The 19,676-nt window shown below is 41.7% G+C and overlaps 1 protein-coding gene across 9 annotated transcripts in view; it reads left to right on the top strand.

Moving 5' to 3' along the window:
- The window catches only part of Ptpra (protein tyrosine phosphatase receptor type A), a 185,949-nt gene that overhangs the window by 78,796 nt on the left and 87,477 nt on the right, over positions 1 to 19,676 (top strand). For 4 of the 9 annotated variants that reach the window (XM_045156279.1, XM_045156281.1, XM_045156282.1 and 1 more), the window contains 2 exons: positions 12,597 to 12,675; positions 13,209 to 13,550. In XM_045156279.1, the coding sequence (XP_045012214.1) occupies positions 12,597 to 12,675; positions 13,209 to 13,550 (421 nt within the window). Of the gene's footprint in view, positions 1 to 8,916; positions 9,040 to 12,596; positions 12,676 to 13,208; positions 13,551 to 19,676 lie in introns of those variants that run through there. The other 5 variants (XM_045156280.1, XM_045156284.1, XM_045156286.1 and 2 more) reach the window with 3 other exon arrangements.

The raw sequence follows: 19,676 nt of genomic DNA on the forward strand, positions 1-19,676 counted from the left end.
TTAAGGTATTAGGTGTGGCTCTGAAGACTTTCAGAGTATCTACAAAGATGTTCTTAGGGGTTGAGTTTCCCTGCTATAGGAGTATTCAAGCAGGCTGAGTGGAATAATATACTGGTAGATTCTAAAATTTAGCTAAACACTGTACCCATTCCATCAAAAACAGCCCCGAGTATGTATGCAAGAGTAGTTATTATAATGACCAGATCCTCTATCAACAAAGAGGTTTAGATTTCTGGTCTGTTGAGGTATCCAAGTCAGCTTGTGACCAAGTGAGACCCTTCCCTGGTGCAATCCCAGTTACCTTGGGTGATTGTGGTCTCAGTCAAGTTGCTGCCTGGGTCGTCGGGCTGCTGTTCTGATTTCTGGAGCTGGGCACTTGCTTTTCCTACGGGGCAAACTGAGCCGCTGCCGCCGCCTCTGCAGCTGTTGTAGGCGCCACCCCCGGAGTCCCCACCGCTGCTGAAGCTGCCGTTGCCGTGTCCACCGCTGCTGCTCACCCCGAAGCCGCTGCTGCGGGATCTGTCACCGCTGCCGCTCCTGGGTCCGCTGCTGCTGGGGCCACTGGTACCGGTGCTGGAGCCGCTGAAGTTGCTGCCAAATTCTGCTCCTGCTTGGGTCCCGCCGTCAGCCCAAGTTGGCGTGGCCGGGTCCCGGGCCGCTGCTGTGTTCGCTGGAGCTGGGTTCAGGCGGCAGGGGAGGGGAGGGAGCCGCGCTGTTCTGGTTGTATCGTTTCTCCACGTGTGCTTTTACTTCGCGGTCTGCTCCTCCCTCCGTTGCTCGCTGCCACTCTCCCCTCACGTTTCCCGAGTTGCGGAGAGCGCGGTGTGAGGGGAAAATCCCGCACCTGGCTTGTCCTGCGGCTGGAGCCGAGAGTCCGGCGGTTTTCTGCCGCTCCGCGGTTGCGGCGGGTAGCCGAGCGGCCCGGAGCCGCTGTTCCCGCCTGTGCAGGCTCTGGATGCTCTGCAACTCTTCTACTTCTCCGCTGCCGCCTCAACTTCCTATACACCTCACTTTTTAGTAAAAGTGTGTATTTTGCTGAGTTTTTTTTGGTCTTCCCCCCCCAGGCTGTTTTGGCGTGGTACCTACGCCGCCATCTTAACCGGAAGTTCCTTTCTAATTTCTTAATGTAGGCACTTTATTTTTTAGCTTTATGCTAAAATTTCTCTCTTAGGACTGCCTTCATGTGTCCCAAAGGCTTTGGTTTGTTTTGTTCTCATTATCATTTGATTCTTTTAATTTTTTCATTTCCTTCTTGATTTCTTTATTGACCTGTTCATCATTTAGTAGTGTATTGTTTAGTTTCTGTGATTTTGTGTATGCTCTATAGCTTTTCTTGTTGTTGATTTATACTTTAATCCTATTGTGATCAGAAACAGTGCAAGGAATTATTTCAGTTTTCCTGTATTTGTTAAGATTTGCTTTCTGTCCTAATGTATTTGAGAGAATGCTCTATGTGCTGCTGAAAAGAATGTGTATTCCACAGCATTTGGATGTAATGTTATATAGATACCTGTTAGATCTATTTGTTCTATAATCTCATTTAATCCAGATGCTTCTCTCTCTCTTTTTTGCTGTGATGACCTTTTAACTGATGAGAGTGGGGTGTTGAAGTCACCCACTACAATTGTGTTTGGTGTTATCTGTGACCTTAATTCTAATAGTGTTTGATGAAATTGGGAGCCCTCATGTTAGGTACATATATGTTTAGGATTGTAATGTTCTCCTGTTGGAGTGTGCCTTTAATCAATATAAAGTGACCTTCCTTATCTTCCTAACTAATGTTGGACTGAAGTCTACCTTGTCAGATATTAGGATAGTGACACCTGCTTGTTATCTAGGCCTATTTGTTTGAAACACTGTTTTCTATCCTTTCACCCTTACATAGTGTCCATCTTTTGTGGAAAGGTGAGTTTCTTGGAGGCAACAAATCAAAGGATCCTGCTTTTTAACACACACTACAAACCTGTGTCTTTTTGTTGGGGTATTGAGGCTTTTTGTATTAAGAATTATTATTGAAAGGTGTGTGTTTTTCTTGTTTTGTAGTTCTTCTGGTTTTACTTTGACTCTTTTGTTTTAATTAATATTTGAATATTAATTTTTTTCCAGGTTCCTTATGTGTGTGTTTTTCTTTTTCTTTAGCCTGGAGGATCCTTTCAAGTATTTTCTGTAGAGCTGGTTTATGTTCATATATTTCTTTAGTCTGTTTTTGTTGTGGAATGTCCTTATTCTTTATTTGGATGGATAGCTTTGCAGGCAAAAGTAATTTTGGTTGACAGTTGTTACCTTTCAGAACTTGGAATATATCATTCCAAGCCCTTCTGGCTTTTAAAATTTGTTAAGTAATCTGCTGTGGCTTTGGATAGCCCTTGTGATGGTTTGATTTAGGTATCCCCATAAACTTAGCTGTTCTGAATGCTAGGTTACCAGCTGATGGAGATTTGGGAACAAATGCCTCCAGGAGGCAGTGTATTGTTGGGGGCAGGTTTATGAGTGTTATAGCCAGTTTCCCCATGCCAGTGTTTGGCACACTCTCTTGTTCCTGTTGTCCACTTATGTGGGCCAGGGGGTGATGTCCACCCTCTGCTCATGCCATCATTTTCCCTGGCATCATGGAGCTTCCTCTTTGAGCCTATAAGTCAAAATAAACCTCTCTTTTCCCACAAGTTGCTCTTGGTTGGGTGATTTCTACCAGCAATGCGAACCTGATTGCAAAAGTAAAGTTGTACCGAGGAGTGGGATTGCTGCTAGACACCTGACTATATGGCTTTGGCCTTTTGGAGCTGATTTTCAAGAGGAATGTGGAAGGATTTGAGACCTTGGCCTAAGTGATGCCTTGCAGTGCTGTAAGTACAGCTTGATGGACTATTCTGGTCAGAGTCGAAAGGCCTGAATGCAGTAAGAACTATGGACTGTGAGGTTTGGCTTGCAAGGGTAAGAAAGAGCTTTGCTTGGCCTGGGCTAGCAGTTTGTGTGGGAAGCTTGTTGTTATGCCTGGGTCCTGAGAAGTACAAGGTTGCTTTGCATAGAAATGAACTGGTGTGAGCAGAGGAATATGGCACAGAAAGAAAAATCTGGGTCAACAGCTGCCCATTCAGCTGCAATTGAGAGATTACAACCTTTGAGATTGGGCCAGTTGCTCTGCGTTGGGGCAACAGGAAGAATGTGGACTCTTGAGGGCCCAAGTGCTCAAGGAGTGTCCTTTTCTTCAAAGTCTGCTTTATTCGTCAGGGGGAAGGGAGGGAATTACCATGGGATATTTTTTTTTTATAATCATGGAAAATGTAAATAAAAAATTAAAAATTTAAAAAATAAATAAAATGAAAAAAAAAGACATGTTGTGCCGGGCATAGTGGCGCATGCCTTTAATCCCAGCACTTGGGAGGAAGAGGTAGGAGGATCACCATGAGTTCAAGGCCACCCTGAGACTACATAATGAAGTCTAGGTCAGCCTGAGCTAGAGTGAGACCCTACCAAAAACAAACAAACAAATAAGTCATATTGTTATTAAATTGCTAACTATGGAGATAATATTCTTACTTTTTTACTGCCAAAAAGTAACCAACCAAATGACTTGGAATTCTTGTCATATAAGGATGGGTGAGCCAGAGACCAAGTGTTGGGCTCGTATGTTTCCCATGACCTGATGTTACCTGTAGTTTGTGTAACTTGTACAATAAAATCTTGTTTGTGGGATTCCATTTAAAAAAAAAAAGTCTGCTTTATTCCTCCCCCCTACATTAACAAATTGGCACCCTACCTGGTATTGTAGAGTATAAGAAATGCAGGAAAGAGGGTCATTGAGTTTGTAACACGGTCTTGTGTTTTGAAAATGGCCATGGGGAGTGTGAAGCAGGTTTGCTGGATGACTGCATGGAGACCCAGTGGAGCCATGAGGTTGAACTGTGAATTGCAGTAGAGACCCAGTGGAGCTGCCGAGACCACAAGATGGCTGCTAAAGAAAGCTGTTAACCCCAATGAAGTTTTCCAGGACTGTTAGTAGTCTAGCTGGAGGGGCGGAATTGGAACTCCAGAGACTTGTTGCTGGTTAGAATTATCGGGCTTGGAGATTTATCACTGGGTAGAGTTGTTGTACTTAAAGCTACAGAGCTTGATGTTTGCCCTGGTTGTTTTAAATCTTGTATTGACTGAATATTTCTTTGCTATGCCCAGTGCCATCTTTTGCAGGGTGAATGTTTATTCTGTGACATTATTGAGGGTTTTTTTTTTTTTTTTTTTTTTGGTATTATGGCTCACTTAAAAGATTTTGGACTATGGGGACATATGCACATCATTGGAATTGATAAAAACTATGGGGACTTTTAAAGTTGGGTGAATGCATTACATTTTTTATCATGTATGGTTATCAGTTTATGGGGGCCGGGGGCGGAATGCAGTGATTGGATTCAAGTGTCCCCTATAAACTTAGGTGTTCTGAATGCTAGGTTTCCAGCTGATGGAGGTTTGGGAAATAATGCCTCCTGGAGGAAGTGTATTGTTGGGTGGCAAGCTTATGGGTGTTATAGCCAGTCTCCCCTTGTGCCCTTGTTTGGCACACTCTCCTGTTGCTGTGGTCCACCTTATGTTGGCCAGGGACTGGTGTCCATCCTCCTGCCATCATGGAACTTCCCCCTTGAACCTGGAAGCCAAAATAAACCTTTTTTTCCCCCACAAGCTGCTCTTGGTTGGGTGATTTCTACCAGCAATGTGAACCTGACTGCAACAGCCCTTTACCCCAACCCCACCACTGTGTAATCCTTTCCTCTTGACTATTGCCCTCCTTTACTTTCATATCACACATGTTCTACCATCTCACCTCAAAACCTCTTTTCCTTCCCTCCACATTATCCCTTTTTATCTTTTGCAGACACATAGTGCAACTTAAACTTCCAGCTAAAAATTCAGAGCTGGGATCTGCATCTGAGAGAAATATGTGGCATTAGTCTTTCTGGGCCTGGGTTACCTCAATCAGCATATATTACTGTTCCATACATTTTCTTGTAAATTTTCATAATTTCATTTTTCTTTCTAAATGAATAAAATTTCATTATATATGTATGCCACATTTTCATTATCCACTAATCAGTTGATGGACATATAGGTTGATTCTGATTCCTAAATATTATCAATAGAACAGCAATGAGCATGGATGTGCAAGTATTTCTGTCATAGTTTTTTAGGTATATGTTTAGGGGGATGTAGCTGGGTCATATGGTAGTTCTATTTTTAGCATTTTGAGAACTTCATTGATTTTTCATAATGGCTTTGCCAATTTATGCTCCCCTCAGCAATGAATCTTCCCACATCCTCACCTGAATTTGTTGTCATTTGTTTTCTTGATTGTGGTGGTTTGATTTAGGTGTCCCCCATAAACATAGGTATTCTGAATGCTAGGTTCCCAGCTAATAGAGATTTGGGAATTAACATCTCCTAAAGGGAGTGTATTGTTGGGGGTGGGCTTTGGGTGTTATAGCCAGCTTCCCCTTTCCAGTGTTTGGCACATTCCCCTGTTGCTATTATCTACTTTATGTTGGCCAGGGGGTAATGTCCACCCTCTACTCATGCCATCATTTTCCCTGCCATCGTGGAGCTTCTTCTCAAGCCTGTAAGCCAAAATAAACCTTTTTCCCACAAGCTGTCTTGGTTGGGTGATTTCTACCAGCAGTGCGAACCTGACTGCTACATTGATGATAGCCATTCTGACTGGAATAAAAGATGGAAGCTGAAAATAGTTTTGATTTGTATTTCTTTGATGGCTAAGAATGTTTAACATTTTTGAAATATTTGTTAGCCATTTGTATTTCTTTCCACAACCCTTTTGTAAAACTTCTGATTTTTTTTTTAATTTAAAAAAACTTAACAGTGAGGTGTGATGGTGCATGTCTTTAGTCCCAGCACTTGGAAGCAGAGGTAGGAATATTGAGTATGAGTTCCAGGCCATCCTGAGCTAGAGTAAGAGTCTACCTTGAAACAAACAGCTTTAGACACATGATGAAATCTTGTATATACTTAAGTCTGGGCAAATTTCCTGGGAGAGTAAGAAACAGCCTGGCCCCAGTTGGTAACCAGGAGAATCAACTTAAGTCCATTGATCAAAATTCCAGGCATGGTGGTGCATGTCCTTAATCCCAGCACTGGGGAGGCAGAGGTAGGAGGATCACCATGAGTTCAAGGCCACCTTAAGACCACATAATAAATTCCATGTCAGCCTGGGCTAAAGTGAAACTCTACCTCAAAAAAAAAAAAAAATCTAATTTAAATGAAAAAAGCCATAAAAGTTAAAACATAATATATCACAAGCAGTGAGCAAAAGGAACTCACCAATGTTTCTGTAGTTGTGGTTTGATTCAGGTATCCCCCATAAACTTAGGTTCTGAATGCTAGGTTCCCATGGGAGATTTGGGAATTAATGCCTCTTGGTAGTAGTGTGTTGGGGGCAGGCTTATGGGTATTATAGCCAGCTTCCCCTTGCTGATGTTTGGCACACTCTCCTGATCCTGTTGTCCACGTGATATCCACCCCTTTGCTCATGCCATCATTTTCCCCTGCCAGTGTAGAGCTTCCCCTTGAGCCTGTAAGCCAAAATAAACCCCTTTTTACCCACAAGCTGCTCTTGGTTGGTTGATTTCTACTAGCAATTTAAACCTGACAGCAACAACTGACTGATTATATAAATTGGGATACTCTAGTTATAAACAAATCATAAGTTTGATTGCTCTGAAGAGTGTAAGTTCTTGGTGAATATTCATATTTATCCCATTTTAAATTCCCACATGTTTCTCAGTAGTTCATAGTAATACAACTCCTATCCTAGAAGTGAGCATATCTGCTATGCTTCTGCATCAGTCTTTGCCCTGTTATTCTAGACATGTTCACTATCATACTTGCCGCCTATTCCAAGATAACCAACAAGGTCTTCCCTTCTTAGTTTAGGACATCCAACTGTAAGGAAATGTCATCCTCCCCAAATAGGTCTTTCAGGGTTGTTTGAACTGTGTTGCATTCAGTCCAACTCCCTGTTCTTGAAACTCTTTTGGAAAAACCTAACCAAGCAGGTTGAAAACCGCTACAGTGAGAACTTTTTTTTTGGCTGACAACTTTCATAGTTGTAAACAATATCCCATGGTAATTCCCTCCCTCCCCCCATTTTCCCTTTTGAAGCCTCACTCTCCAACATATTACAGTGAGAACTTGAAAACACTTAATTTTTATTTTTTTAACTCATGAGAGAAAGAGAGAATATGATTGAGCACACCATGGCTTTATGCTATTGCAAACCAGCTTCAAACACATGTGCCACTTTTGGCAAGGGGCAATTGAACCCTGGGCCAGTAAGCTTTGCAAGAAGCATTTTAAGTACCTGAGTGATCTCTCTAACCCTGCAAATATTTTATTGAGAATATTTTTTATGAGCTTCAAGGTTTACTAAAGCCAGTAATAAATAAGGTCGACAACTAACTGATGTGATGGCAGGGGGCTGCTCAGGAAGATCTGGAGCCCTCCCTCCAAAGAAACATTCTTGTCATTGCTCCAATGTACAGACAAGATTTAACTGCAGAAAAATGCCATGAGAAGAACTTTCTCTGGGTATAATGTGTTTCTCAACTGCAGCTGCCCCAACATCCCAGTGGTTTTTGCTGGCAGCATAGGGTAACTTCAGTCTGCATCTACCCTCTTGCTTATTCTATTTTAATTTAATTAATTTATTTATTGGAGAGAAGGGGGGGTGGAAGAGGCAGATAGAGAGAAAGAGACAATGGATGTGCTAGGGCCTCCAGCTGCTGCAAATGAACTCCAGACATATGTGCCACCTTGTGCATCTGTCTTATGTGGGTCCTGGAGAATTGAACCTGGGTCCTGTGGCTTTGCAGGCAAGCACCTTAACCACTAAGCCATCTTCCCAGTCCTCTCTTGCTTGTCTTTATTGCTGAGTTTATTCTCTTCTGTCTAAGCCTCTCCTACTCATGCTTTATTATTATGGACTTTACAGTATGAACATAGTGGTCCTATTCCCATCAGGTTATACTCATATCTCCCCTCTCCCACCCCCATTTCATAGAGGACCCTTTTCAGGGGGTTGTTGGTATTCATTGTGGGGTCATAAGTGCACCAGTCCATTATGGGAGCAGGGGCGGGGCAGTGTCTCCAGACACACCTTCCCTCCCTGTGGCTCTTAACAATCTCTCTGCCCTCTCTTCTCAGTGTTCCCTGAGCTTTGTTAGGCCTATTATAAGTCTCCTTTAGTGTTGAGTTCTCTGCATCCTCTGAATTTCTGTTTTGGTGAGTTTTGAGTCTCCTTAATATCTACTCCTATCTCTCTAGGAGGTTGTCAGGATAGCAGTGAGAGCAGCATTCAAGTTTAAATCACCACTTCCTCTGTAGTGTTTCCTGGGCCCTGGTAGATGTGATAGACATGACTCATCTCATGCTAGGCTATCTTTATTTGTCATATTGATGGATCTTGTTCTCCCAGTATTTCCTGCCATCTGGGCCCTGGTCGACCAGCTGTACTTATTGCCCCTAACTAGAATGAGATCAGCTCTGGAACCCCTGCTGATGGTAGCAGCAAGGCTGGGAGGCAGGGACCCCTTCATGTTTTCTATTCTGATTCTCTGAAGCTGAGTATCTTCTTTGGATGGCTTCTGCTTCTTGGACACCTGGCTGGCCTCAGTGATCATGTCTCAAATTTCTGTAAGTAATCTGTAAGATTCCAGAACTGGTAGTGCCTACTTTGAGAGATGAGTATCGGCTCTACTGACCTGTTGAACTTTTTATGCATGAGAGTAATCTTCTGCCACATGGGCTGTACAATCCAGTAAGCATTTGCCAGATGGAATCTGACTTCAGCCTTGGCATTCATCTTGATAATGTTCTGCCCCCCAGCCACCACCACTACTACTGCTCAACACTGCTCCCCCAACCACCACTGCTGAACAATAGGATATCTTGAAGAGATCTAGAAGAATGTCATTACCGGATTGTTTTGCATCATCATGAGGGAGTCTCCAAATCACTTCTGTCAACCTTGAGAAACAAGACTGGGTAGGCCACTCTGTCCTTTCTGGGCCTGTAGGAAGCTCGTACATGAAACCATCTGCCTTGAACATAACTTGGTTTATCAGCCTAGAGGGTTTATGTCAAATTGAGCTACTTATCCCAGTACCTGTCATCAGCAGTGCCCTCCAACCTTAAATCCTGAGGGCCATAAGACACAGCACAAACACTACCTCCTTTAGTTGTATTTTTGTTTTTTATTTTTAATTTTATTTACTAGAGAGAGAGAGACTAAGAGAAAGGGGAAGGGAGGAAGAGAATGGTTGTGCCAAAGCCTTCAGCCAGTGTAAACAAAATCCAGGCACATGTGCCACATTGTACATCTGGTTTATGTGAGTCCTAGGGAATGGAACCAGGGTCCTTTGGCTATCTCTCCAGACCAGCCTTCTTTAGTTTTTAAGTTTCACTGGTGGTAGCCCCTTCAGGGCAGCTACCAGGCCAATGCAGCCTAATTTCCTATTGAGAATTTTTGCATCTGTTCATCAGGGAGATTGATCTATTATTTTCTTTTTGTTTTTGTTGTATCTTTATCTAGTTTTGTTGTCAGTCATACTGGTTTTGTAAAAGAATTTGAAAGAATTCCTTCCCATTCTATTTTGGGGGATCATTTAAAAAGCATTGGTTTTATTTCCCGCCTCCCTTACCAGGTAGGGTCTTGGTGTATGTAGCCCAGGCCGACCTGGAATTCGCTTATGTAATCTCAGGGTGGCCTTAAGACTGCTTTCATTGGATCCCATAGATTTTGGTGTATTGTGTTTTCATTTTCATTCTGTGAATTTTTTATTTCTTTCTTGATTTCTTCAATTAGCCAATCATCATTCAAAAGTGTGGTGTTAAGTTATCCAGTGTTTGTTGAGACTTTGGGTCCTTCTGTGTGATATATTTTAGAGAAAGTTCCATGGCCTGCTGAAAAAAATGTATATATTCTGTAGTTCTTGGATAGAATGTTCTATAAATGCCAATTAGGTGTATTTGATCTGTTGTATCATTTAACTCCACTTTTTGTTTTTGCTTCTGTGTAGTAAGCATGTTATATTTTATGTGCAGATGCCTATAAACCCATGCACATGCATGCCAGAGAACAGAGGGTGCTCTCTGTTCCTCCTCTGCATGTTTCCTTGAGTTGTGTCTGTCTTTGAATCTAGAGCTGCTGTTTTCTGTCAGACAGTCTGAAAAGAGATCCCCAGTAATTTTCTACTCCCTAAAGGACTGAATACAGACATGTATCATGCCCAACATTTTTTTAAATATAAGTACTAGAGGTAAAACTTGGTGAATCAAGCCCTCATGCCTGTATAGCTGAGCCATCTTACTCACTGAGGCATCTTTCTGGCCTTCTCTGTTTATTTTTTGTCTGAATAATCTATTTGTTGATAAGGATGGGGTATTGAAGTCACCCACTATTACTATGTAGGGGTTAATCTCTGACTTTACTAGTATTTGTTTTATGAAACTAGGTGCCACCTGTGTTGGGTGTCTATATGTTTATGATATCCTTTTGATGTATTGTTCTCTTAATCAGCATGAAGTGACATTTTTGTTTATTTTTATTTATGTATTTGAGAATGAAAGAAGCGGGGATAGGGGAGGATGGGCGCACCAGGGCCTCTAGCCACTGCAAAGGAACTCCGGATGCATGTGCCACCTTGTGCATCTGGTTTAAGTGGGGTCCTGGGGAATCAAGACTCAAACCGGGGTCCTTAGGCTTCACGGGGAAGTGTTTAACCTCTAAGCCATCACTCCAGCCCCTGAAATGACATTCTTTTTTAAAAAATTTTTTTTCTTTATTTTTCTTTATTTATTTTAAAGACTGACAGACAAAGAGAGAAAGAGCCAGAGAGAGAGAGGGAATGGGTGTGCCAGGGCCTCTAGCCACTGCAAATGAACTCCAGACACATGCACCCTCTTGTGCATCTGGCTAATGTGGATCCTGGGGAGTCGAGCCTTGAACCTAGGTCCTTAGGCTTCACAGGCAAGTGCTTAACTGCTAAGCCATCTCTCCAGCCCTGAAATGACATTCTTTATATCTTCTGATTATTTTTTATTTGAAGTCTAGTTTTTCAGCTATTGTAATAAAAAAAACTACTAATTTTCTGATTCCATTTGTTTGGAATCCCCTTTTCCATTCTCCATTGTGAGTGAGGTGTATTTCTTGGAGGCAGCAAAAAGATGGATCTTGTAGTTTTTTTTTAAATTAATTTTATTTTTTATTAACAACTTCCGTGATTGTAAACAATATCCCATGGTCTCTTGCCCCACTTTCCCCTTTGGAACTCTATCCTCCATCTTATCCCCTCCCCCTCTCAATCAGTCTCTTTTATTTTGATGTCATGATATTTTACCTCCTAATATGATGGTCTTGTGTAAGTAGTGTCAGGCACTGTGATGTCATGGATATCCAGGCCATTTTGTGTTTGGAAGAACACGTTGTAAGGAGTCCTACCCTTCATTTGGCTCTTACATTCTTTCCGCCACCTCTTCCACATCAAAGTTCTCTATCAAAAGTGAGAGTAACATTAATATATGGGTGTGAACATTAAGAGAAGTGCTTACTGGGCAGTTTGATGAGCATAGTATTTACATTTAGCCAGACACCAGCAGACGTTACACCCGTAGGGCTCATGACTACCCCTATTGTAACAGGTTATCCTGTTTTCTAAAACAATCTGCTAGTCTTTATCTTTTGGGTGGGGAAATAGTGTTGTTATTGGACAGTGTATATTAATTCCTGTTGTTTTATTGATTTTGTAGTGTTTTCTTAGTCCTCATTTAGCATTATTCATTTTTTACCTTTAGCCTTTTGGATAAGTTTATCCTTATCTTTAGTCCAAAATATTCTTTCAATTTATTTTTTATTTGTTTGGGAGAGAGAGAGAGGAGAGGGAGAGAGCCAGGTCTTCCCGCACTGCAAATGAACTCCAGGTACATGCACCATTTTGTGCATCTGGCCTTATTGTGGGTACAGGGGAATTGAACCTAGGCTGTCAGACCCCTTAGATGGACTGCCCTGTTTATGTCCAGACTGAGTCATATGAAAATGGGACTAGCAGCCAGTTGTTTTCCAGCTGTTTCTCTAGTGCCTGGATTATTGTAGGTTATAGAATATTTAAACTTCACCAGGCATGGTGATACACACCTTTAATCCCAGCACTTAGGAGATAGAGAAAGGAGGATTGCTATGAGTTCATCCTGGGCTAAAGTATGACCCTACCTCAAAAAAAAAAAAAGAAAAGAATTATTTAAACTTTGAAGCTTTAAGGACTTCTTAGCTCTCACAAATAGAGATGCAATATAGCGCTGGACTTTTTTAGGGGTTTTGGTGTGACTAAAAAGTGTGACTAGTGCTGAGAACCACTGCTTTATAAGACATGCAAACTTGCTTTTGTTTGTATAAAGACACAATTAGTAGCTTGACCTCTGGGGTCACCAATATATCAGGCTCCCAAAAGATTATGTGCTGCCCAGAAAACCTTTTGTATTTTGAGTCACTTGGACATACTTAGGATAACATAAGACTTCATCTAACCTGACTTCCTATTTTCTAGGCCAGCATGGATTCCTGGTTCATCTTTGTTCTTCTTGGCGGTGCTCTAATACATGCTAATGCCAACAACACTACCACAGGTAAATTGTCATCTGAGAAAGTGGGTATTTGTCATAGAATTTTTATTTCATATACAATGACCCAAACTCAAAGACTTGGGTATTTTCTTTAATACTATTATTAAAGAAAAGAATATTAAATTTGTATTTTTGAAGTTTTACTTAAAACTGATGATAAACTGTCTTTAGAAATTGCTAAATTATATTAAATGTTCAGCTTTGTTCTATATACTGTATTCTGTCTTAAATCTGTCAGAGAGGTTGTATGTAAAAAGAAAAAAAGAAAGTGTTAATACTTATGACTCCACATAGTTATTCAGAAGAACTAAACAAAAACTATTTTCTTCATGCCATACATAGTGTTCTTTTGGAAGAAGTAGATAGGGTCTAGTATGAAGGGGTGTGCATGTATTTGTGTGACTGTGTGTCTGTCTGTCTGGTCTTTGCTTGGTGTTCAGATCTGTGAGACATTTATTAACCCTTACTGCTTTATGTCTTAACTTTTGAGTTTCATGTTCATCATGTGATGTTTCCTTATTTTTTGGTGTTCATAGTTTCACCTTCTTTAGGACTTACAAGACTAATTAAAGCATCATCAACAACAGAATCAATTAAAGAAGAGAATAAAACTTCAAGTCCAACCTCTTCAGTAACTTCTCTTTCTGAGTCACCAACATTCAGCCCAAATCTAATTCTGGGACCCACCTATGTAGCCACTGTTAATTCTTCCCACTCTGACAATGGGACCAGGCTAGCAGCAAGCACTGATTCTGCAGGCACTATTTCACCAAATGGGACATGGCTTCCAGAAAACCCATTTACAGATGCCAGAACAGAACCCTGGGAGAAGAATTCCAGCACTGCTGCAACCACTCCAGAAACTTTTGCTCCTGCAGGTACCAGGTCTTTTTTCTTTGAGGTTACCCTTTACTTATCTTTGTGTATGTTTTATAGCCATAAATTCCTGAAATAAGTAGATCTGCCCAAGCAAAATAATGAAACATAAACATAACTATAAAGAATTCTTAAGCATATATGGTTAGGCATGGTGGCACATGCCTTTAATCCCATCACTTGGGAGGCAGAGGTAGGAGGATTGCCATGAGTTGAAGGCCACCCTGAGACTACTTAGTGAATTCCAGGTTAGCCTGGGCTAGAGAAAGACCCTATCTCGAAATAAAACAAAAGGGAGAGAGAGGGAGAGATATGTGGCTAATGTAGTATTTTCTAGAGCATATCCTCCTTCTAGGTTAGATTCTGGTAAGATTGGGCAAACTAATGTGTTAAAGTATGGTGGTACACACCTTTAATCCAAGCACTCAGGAGGCAGAGGTGGTAGGATCGCCATAAGTTTGAAGCCACCCTGAGACTACATAGTGAGTTCATAGTGAGACTCTACCTCAAAAAACTAAGAAAAAGAAAAGATGGAAAATAAATACACAGAAAGGATGGAAAATAGAGCTAGAGAGATGTCTCGGCCATTAAGGCGCTTGCCTGCAAGATGGAACATGTAAAAAAAAAAAAAAAGATATTTCTTAGCTGGGTGTGGTGGCGCACGCCTTTAATCTCAGCACTTGGGAAGCAGTGGTAGGTGGATCGCCCTGAGTTCAAGGCCACCCTGAGACTCCATAGTGAATTCCAGGTCAGCCTGGACCAGTGTGAAACCCTACCTTGAAAAACTAAAAAAAGAAAAAGAAAAAGAAGATATTTCTTGTCTTTCTCTGATATTTAGTTCCCAGAGAGGAGAGGTAATTGTTGACCTGAAAATAGGGAGTCATAAAGTTTTATATCATTGTGACTATGTCCAAGTGACTCAAAATACAAGACTAGATAAAGATGAAAAAATAGAGAGACTTTGTAATAGGATTAGCCTTAAGAAAGAAGGGGACCATGGCAATCTTGAGGAGGGTGAAAATGGATGATGTCCCATAATACATACAGAGCAGCAGACTGGTGTCCAGGGTTAGAGTGAGAAAGAAGGCCTCAGGGGAACTGTTGATATTCAGGGCTAATTTTAGGATCTCAGCCCCAGTCTTTGTCTCCTTGAATCTGAGTCACTAGATTGAAGCAGAGGTGGCTCAGGGTCTGAGACTGGGAAGAGGGGTGTAGGATAAGTTTCTGACTTAGTACACAACATTAGGAGGTCCCTCAAAGAGTTTCTGTGTGGAATAAAAAGGAATAATTGTTTTCCTGGTTGTCACATAATGAAATTCCTTTTCTGGCAAAATCATTTCTCTCTTCTGAGATCCCAGCTGTGTGCTTTCCCTCAGATAGATTCTTATTTGGCTAATGGCAGCATTCAGAAAGTACTTGCCACATTAAGTCTCATATGTTTACTACAGATAGCATCTTTCAGGCACAGACCTGAAAACTGCTTTGCTTTAGTCTCATTTTTCTGCAATAAAGACTATGTAGTACCAGTCGCAGTGGAGCATACCTTTAATCCCAGCATTTGGAAGGCAGTAGGAGGAGGATCACTATGAGTTTGAGGCCATCCTGACACTACAGAGTGAGTTCAAGGTCATCCTGGGTGAAAGTGAGACCCTACCTCAAAAAACTAAAGATTAAAAAAAAAAAAACAGCCAGGCAAAGTGGCGCACGCCTTTAATCCCAGCACTTGGGAGGCAGAGGTAGGAGGATCGCTGTGAGTTCGAGGCCACCCTGAGACTCCATAGTGAATTCCAGGTCAAATTCAGTGGTAGAGCACTTGCCTAGTATACAAAAGACCCCCAGAACAAGAAAAGGAAAAAAAAAAAAAAGAACCCAAGTGCATAGTAAGGGCTAGGGGCCCCTCCCACCTGGGCCTGGGCCTGGGCCTGGACCTGGGCCTGAGCCAAGCCAGCCCAGGCCCAGCCGAGGAAAAATCTCACCCAGACCCGGAAGCTCCCAAGTGATCTTGCATAGGTATTTATAACATTTTAGTGGAGGTGAGCAGCCACCTGAGGGCCAGCTGGTTGTCTCAAGAAGAGGTCAGCCCTAGTACCAAGTTCTGGGGGTTGAACTTGACCAACCACAATGTTTTCTATGAAAGACTTCCCTCCCATGAGGGGTCATGGTTGTTTGTGGAAAAACGGGTCTGTAAGGAACTAAACAAGAGATAAAACGTCAGGTCATCTTTGACTTCCAGCAAGTGCAAACTTTTCTGCACTTTTTACCTCCCCTGAGTCACCCTAACTCTAACCCCCTCACTGTTTTTATTCAAGATCTATAAAACATAAAACAGTTTTAAACCCTACATCCTACTCATCTCCATTCTTATGTCCCATCATAATGTTTGCTTAAATCACTATTTGATATATATGTATATATCAAATACATACATATGTACTCATACACACTTAATACATACATACATGTATACATTCTTTTTCAATTGCTGAAGATCAAACACAGGCTAAACACATTCTAGGCAATAACTCTTTTATATATGTGATTTTTTTTTAATTTGAGGGAGATAGAGGCAGATAAGAGAATGGGCACGGCAGGGCCTCCAGCCACTGCAGACCAAACTCCAAACTCATGTGCCACCTTGTGCATCTGGCTTACATGGATACTGAGGAATTGAACCTGGGTCCTTAGGCTTTGCAGGCAAGTGCGTTAACTGCTATGCCATCTCTCCAGCCTGCTAGGCAGTAACTCTGAACACTAAGCTATATCCCCAGCCTTCTGGTTTTATATTATATTGACTATGAAATAACTGTTCACTGCCAACTGTATTTTTCTGGTACAGTTTATTTCCACATTTAATTACCTTATTTTTTTTTAGTGTTTTTGTTTGTTTTGCTTTGCTTGGTTTTGTTTTGTTTTTCAAGGCATTCTAGCCCATGCTGTCCTAGAATTAACTATGTAGTCTCAGGGTGGCCTCAATCCCATGGCAATCCTCCTACCTTCCCCTTCTGTTGCAGCCAGCTTCACATTGCTTTCAGAAATCACGCAATCAAGAGCAGCTTGGGGGTGGTGTTATTTTGGCTTACAGATTCAAGGGGAAGCCCCATGATGGTAGGGGGAAATGGTGGCATGAGCAGAAAGTGGACATCACTTGTTGGCCAACATTAGGTAAACAACAGTAGAAGGAGAGTATGCCAAACACTGGCAAGAGGAAGCTGACTATAACACCCATAAGCCTGCCCCCAACAATACACTGCCTCTAAGAGGCTTCAATTCCCAGATTGCCACCAGCTGGGGACCTAAGCATTCAGAACACATAAGTTTATGGGGAACATCTGAATTAAACCACCACACCTTCTGAGTTGTTGGGATTAAAGGCGAGCACTACCATTATACCCTTCAGTATACCTTTTTTAATTTTTAATTTATTTATTTGCATGGGGAGAGAGAATGGGCACTCCAGAGCCCCTAGCCTCTCAAATTCCAGATGTATGTACTACATTGTACATCTGGCTTTACATGGGTACTGGGGAATCAAACCCTGCTCGTTAGGCTTTGTAGGCAAGCGCCTTAACTGCTGGGCTATCTCCCCAACCCCCATAGTTGTAAGTTGGAAAGTCTGTTGTTTCTTTCTCTGTTTTAACCTGAAGAGATGCCTCTTAGCCCTCCATTGTCTTATTCCGGCCTAAGCTTCTTTATAGCTTGGCTTCTACACAGGTTCCAGCCTGCGATTTTCCTTCTCTATCATTCTGGGAATTGGTTTTATTCTTTCCAGACTTCTAAGTTGTTATCTTTCTTGTTTTTTCATCAGTTAATAGACTACGTCCTCTGGTAGCTTGAGAGGTCCATGAAAGGAAAATTGGATAAAAATTAATGTTGAAAATTATCTTTTTAGGGGATAGAGAGAGGGCTCAGCAGTTAATGATTCTTGCTTTCAAAGAAGCATTGATAGTCCAGGTTTGATTCCTAAGTACCCACATAAAGCCATGTATACATAGCAATGGGATACCCTGGTACATCCATACTTTATCTGTCTCCTGTTTCTCAAATACATAAATTATTTTCAAAACTGTGTATCGATTTTTTTTTTTTTATAAGGTAGGGTCTGGCTCTAGCCCAGGCGGACCTGGAATTCACTATGTAGTCTCAAGGTGGTCTCGAAATCACAGCAGTCCTCCTACCTCTGCCTTCCAAGTGCTGGGATTAAAGGCATGCTCCACCACACCCAGCTATTATATAAAATTTGAGGAAATAAGTTTTTCCAGAATTTTTGAAATATTGTCCCTGACTCCTAATTATCTAGCTTGAAGGATTCAGCTGCTATCCAACCCTAATTCTTGGTATGCTTTTAGAATCTTCTTTTTTTGGGCGGGGGAAGAATTTCAAGATAGGGTCTCACACTAGCTCAGACTGACATGGAATTCACTGTGTAGTCTCAGGGTGGCCTCGAACTCACAGCAATCCTCCTACCTTTGCCTCCCTAGTGCTGGGATTAAAGGCATACACCACTGCGCCCTGCTGCTTTTAGAATCTTATCTATCATTTGATGCTCTGAAATTTCAGAGATGTGGATCAATTGCATTCATTATGATAGGTACTTGATAGGCCTTTTGGAGCTGAGGTTCTTCTAATCTGAAATGTTTGTTCTGCTTGAACCTATTCACTTCACTCCTCCATTTTCTCTCTACTCCTTTCCTAAAACTTCTATTATCTTAAGTATTGGACATTATGCAGACTTGGTGTTTAATCTTAATTTCCATTTCCTATTGACTCTTATTTTTTAATATATTTTATTTATTTATTTATTTGAGGGAGAGAGAGAGTGAATGGGCACATCAGGGCCTCCAGCCACTGCAAACGAACTCCAGATGCAGCCTCCCCCCCCCCCCCCGTGCATATGGCTTATGTGGGTTCTGGATAATCGAACCAGGATCCTTTGGCTTTGCAGGCAAATGCCTTAACTGCTAAGCTGGCTCTCCAGCCCCATTGACTCTTATTTATTTTGAGTTTCTTTTTTAAATATTTTATTTATTTATTTATTTATTTATTTATTTATTTATTTGAGAGAGAGAGAGAGAAAGAGGCAAAGAAGAGAGAGAATGGACCCATCAGGGCCTCTGGCCACTGCAAAAGAACTCCAGATACATGTGCCACCCTTTGAATTGGCTTACATGGGTACTAGGGAGTCAAATGTGAGTCCTTGGACTTCACAATGCCTTAACCGCAAAGCCATCTCTCCAGTACCCCCCCTCCTCTTTTAAGCAGGGTCTCACTCTAACCCATAGCTGATCTGAAACTTAGCCTATAGCCCAAACTAGACTCAAACTCAAAGTGATCCTCTTACTGCAGCCTGGCAAGTGATGGAATTAAAGGTGTGTGCCACCATACCTGGCTCTTCCCCTTCCTCCCCCCCTCCCCCCAAGGTAAGGTCTTGATCTAGACCAGGCTGACCTGGAATTCACTATGTAGTCTTAGGGTGACCTTGAACTCATAGTGATCTCCTACCTCAGCCTCTTGAGTGCTAGGATTAAAGGCGTGCACCACCATGGGTGGTTATTTCTTCTCTCTTTTCTTTCTTCCCTCCCTCTCTCTCTCTCTCTCTCTCTCTCTCTCTCTTTCTTTCTTTCTTTCTTTCTTTCTTTCTTTCTTTCTTTCTTTCTTTCTTTCTTCCTTCTCTCTCTCTTTCTTTGTTTTTTGTATCAAGGTAGTATCTTGCTGTAGCCCAGGCTGATCTCCAATTCACTATGTAGTCTCAGGGAGGCCTCAAACTCAAGGTGATCCTCTCACCTTGAGACCAGATTTCATTACATAGCCCAAGCTTGCACTGAACTCATGAAGATGAACTTCCTGCCCCAGTCTCTCCAGTGCAGGGATTCTAATTGTGCACCACACCTGGCTTTTTTTTAGAAAAATAAGCAAAAGTGCTTTATATAATCCTCCATTCTTCCATTTGTAATGTCCATAATATGTTGTGTTCATTTCTGCATATTGCTTTGTTTCTCTTTCAATTAGTTTATCATACCTTTTCTACACATACTATACTTTTTGTGGTTATGCAGATCAAATCTAGGACCTTGTGCTTGCTAGGCAAACGTTCTATCACTGAGCTTCGTGGGCTATATTTCAGTGAAGAA

This window comes from Jaculus jaculus, chromosome 8 (genome assembly GCF_020740685.1).
Source record: "Jaculus jaculus isolate mJacJac1 chromosome 8, mJacJac1.mat.Y.cur, whole genome shotgun sequence".
NCBI classification, from domain to species: domain Eukaryota; kingdom Metazoa; phylum Chordata; class Mammalia; order Rodentia; family Dipodidae; genus Jaculus; species Jaculus jaculus.